Genomic DNA, 2037 nt, shown 5'->3' with positions numbered 1-2037 from the left:
ATCAAAGGCGACCTGATTGGGAGTGACGTGGAGCTGCCCGAGATGAAACGGCTATATCTAGGTCTCTTCGATTTGGCCTGCACTTTCTGCATGAGTTCAGGATGAGTTCAGCGCAAGCGCCGCCACTGCAGAACCGGTGCTGCACTTTTGTCGTCTGCTTCTGCACCTCCTCCCTGGGAGGTGCAGGGAAAGCGTGAACTCATCCTGCACTCTCTGCACCGTCGGTAAATCGAAGAGAAAAGTGCAGGCGCCGCGCGCTGCACTCGAAAATCGAAGAGACGAGTGCTGCACTACCTGAATGAGTGCAGCGAGTGCAGTAAAATAGAAGACACCTTATATCTGCTACCTCTGTCAGCCCACGGCAGGCCGGGAAAACTGAGGGATCCGAGTATTTCCACAGCCTCGTTTTATTTCTCAGTTGGCAGCTACTGCCGCGGAGGCTGGGATGGTGGAGGAACGCCGTACGCGTGAGCCCTGCCGGGGACCCTGAGCCAGCGCAGTGCAGATGCAGTGTCCACAATGCAGATGTCGATCTTGCGGTCACCGATGTAGTGGCACTGTCTGTCCAGGACGCCTCGCACAGCCGTCGCCCTACACGGCACGGCCACGAAGGCACTGTCTTTGAAGAAGCGATCCGCCTTGTTCAGCATGTACACGCCGTCTGGCTTGAGGCCCGGGAAGCCGCTGAAGAACGCCAGGACGTCCTGCACTGTAGCAGACTCCGGCAGGTTGCGCACGAGCAACCAGGTGGCGGCCGCCATGTCGGGGCTACAAGTCTCCGGTAACGCCGCCTGGCTCAGGGGTGAGGGCATGCTGGAAGCGGGCGACATCAGAGGCGACGGTGTGGCCACTGCAGCCGGCGTCAGAGCGGAAGGATGGCCGGGGTTAGTGAAGTAGTGCAATTCCGGCTGCGGCTCTCCCGCACCGTCGCGTGGGAAGGACACGGGCCCAGGCTGGGAACCCGCGAGCCTGGCCTTCATCTCATCCACGCTGCACAGAAGTGCCTCTATGATGCTCGGCCTCCGTCCCATCATGTGGCGGTTGTGAGAATTCACAACAGCCCAAAAGGCGGCTTCCTCAGATTTCATGTGAACTATCGCCTCGCCCGAAGGCCGTCCCTCAGGGGTGTAGATAATGTGCACGCCCTGGTCGATGACAGAGTAGGCGTCCTGTCCCAGGAACTCGATAATGGTCTCAGGCTGGGCGTCGTCCGGGAGCCCTCGGAGATGGAGGCATGGTTTACCCGTAGACAGCGGAGGCAGCGTCTGATATTGCACCCCCTGGTACCGCGTCGCCCCAGATGGCTCTGGCGTTTCTTCGAGCGAGGACGTGGCGAGTGGCTCCGGCGGCGAGTCGAACGTCTCACGGTCCATGGCAACCTTTCGGTGGATTCTTGGTTGAGTTGGCAGGTTTGTCGGCCTTAGAGGCGCTGCTTCTAAGACTCGTCTATCACTGCGCGCGCATGCACCATGGCTCGGATGTTCTCGTGAATCACGTGATGAAACGCTGGCATAAAGCTATAGGTTCGCGCAAGTGGCCCTCGCACCTTCATTTGCCGAGGATTGGACGCCGGCACGGCACGAGTGCCGTAAAAGAAGAGAAAACGAAACACAAAGCGCAGAAGAAAAAATTGGAAGTGAAGTGAGCGGCGGCAACTAGTAGTCTAGGGATATCCCTCTCAGTGCCGGCTCTACTATCATTCGGGGCTTCCGAAACGGGGTTCTGCCGCCGGGATGTATGCTCTGCCCTCCTGCGCTTCATTAAAAATTCCAATAGATTCACTTTATGACTGCGATTGCTTACTCCCGCCTTTATTTTTCAGTTTTTTTTTTTCTCTGTCATTTCTGGAATCAAAACTCTTTCCAACCGGTCTACATTATCTTTTCTAAGCGCCTCGTAATTAAATAAGAATTCTATTTATTTTCACTGTATTCTATTGATTGGCCGATCCCCTGATTGGGTATGTGCCATACCTAAAGGCGCAACAACAACAACAACAACTTGCAGGTTGCTTTTGGAGGAGGCGATTACCCGTTT

At 56.1% G+C, this 2037-nt stretch overlaps 1 protein-coding gene across 1 annotated transcript; it reads right to left on the bottom strand.

Moving 5' to 3' along the window:
• Positions 1-425: 425 nt before the first annotated feature.
• Positions 426-1373, bottom strand: LOC144175434 (epithelial splicing regulatory protein 1-like). Its single transcript, XM_077704509.1, has one exon. The coding sequence runs from the start codon at positions 1371-1373 to the stop codon at positions 426-428; it is 948 nt and encodes a 315-aa protein (XP_077560635.1).
• Positions 1374-2037: the final 664 nt, after the last annotated feature.

The sequence above is a fragment of the Haemaphysalis longicornis genome, unplaced genomic scaffold (assembly GCF_048455015.1).
Source record: "Haemaphysalis longicornis isolate Haplotype H1 unplaced genomic scaffold, Haemaphysalis longicornis Haplotype H1 scaffold_3, whole genome shotgun sequence".
NCBI classification, from domain to species: domain Eukaryota; kingdom Metazoa; phylum Arthropoda; class Arachnida; order Ixodida; family Ixodidae; genus Haemaphysalis; species Haemaphysalis longicornis.
Note: the sequence above shows the minus strand (reverse complement) of the source record. Positions and strands in the feature narration are given on the sequence as shown.

Excerpts from the sequence above, each read along its gene's own strand:
- LOC144175434 (XM_077704509.1), bottom strand. The coding sequence starts at position 1,373 with ATGGACCGTGAGACGTTCGACTCGCCGCCGGAGCCACTCGCCACGTCC.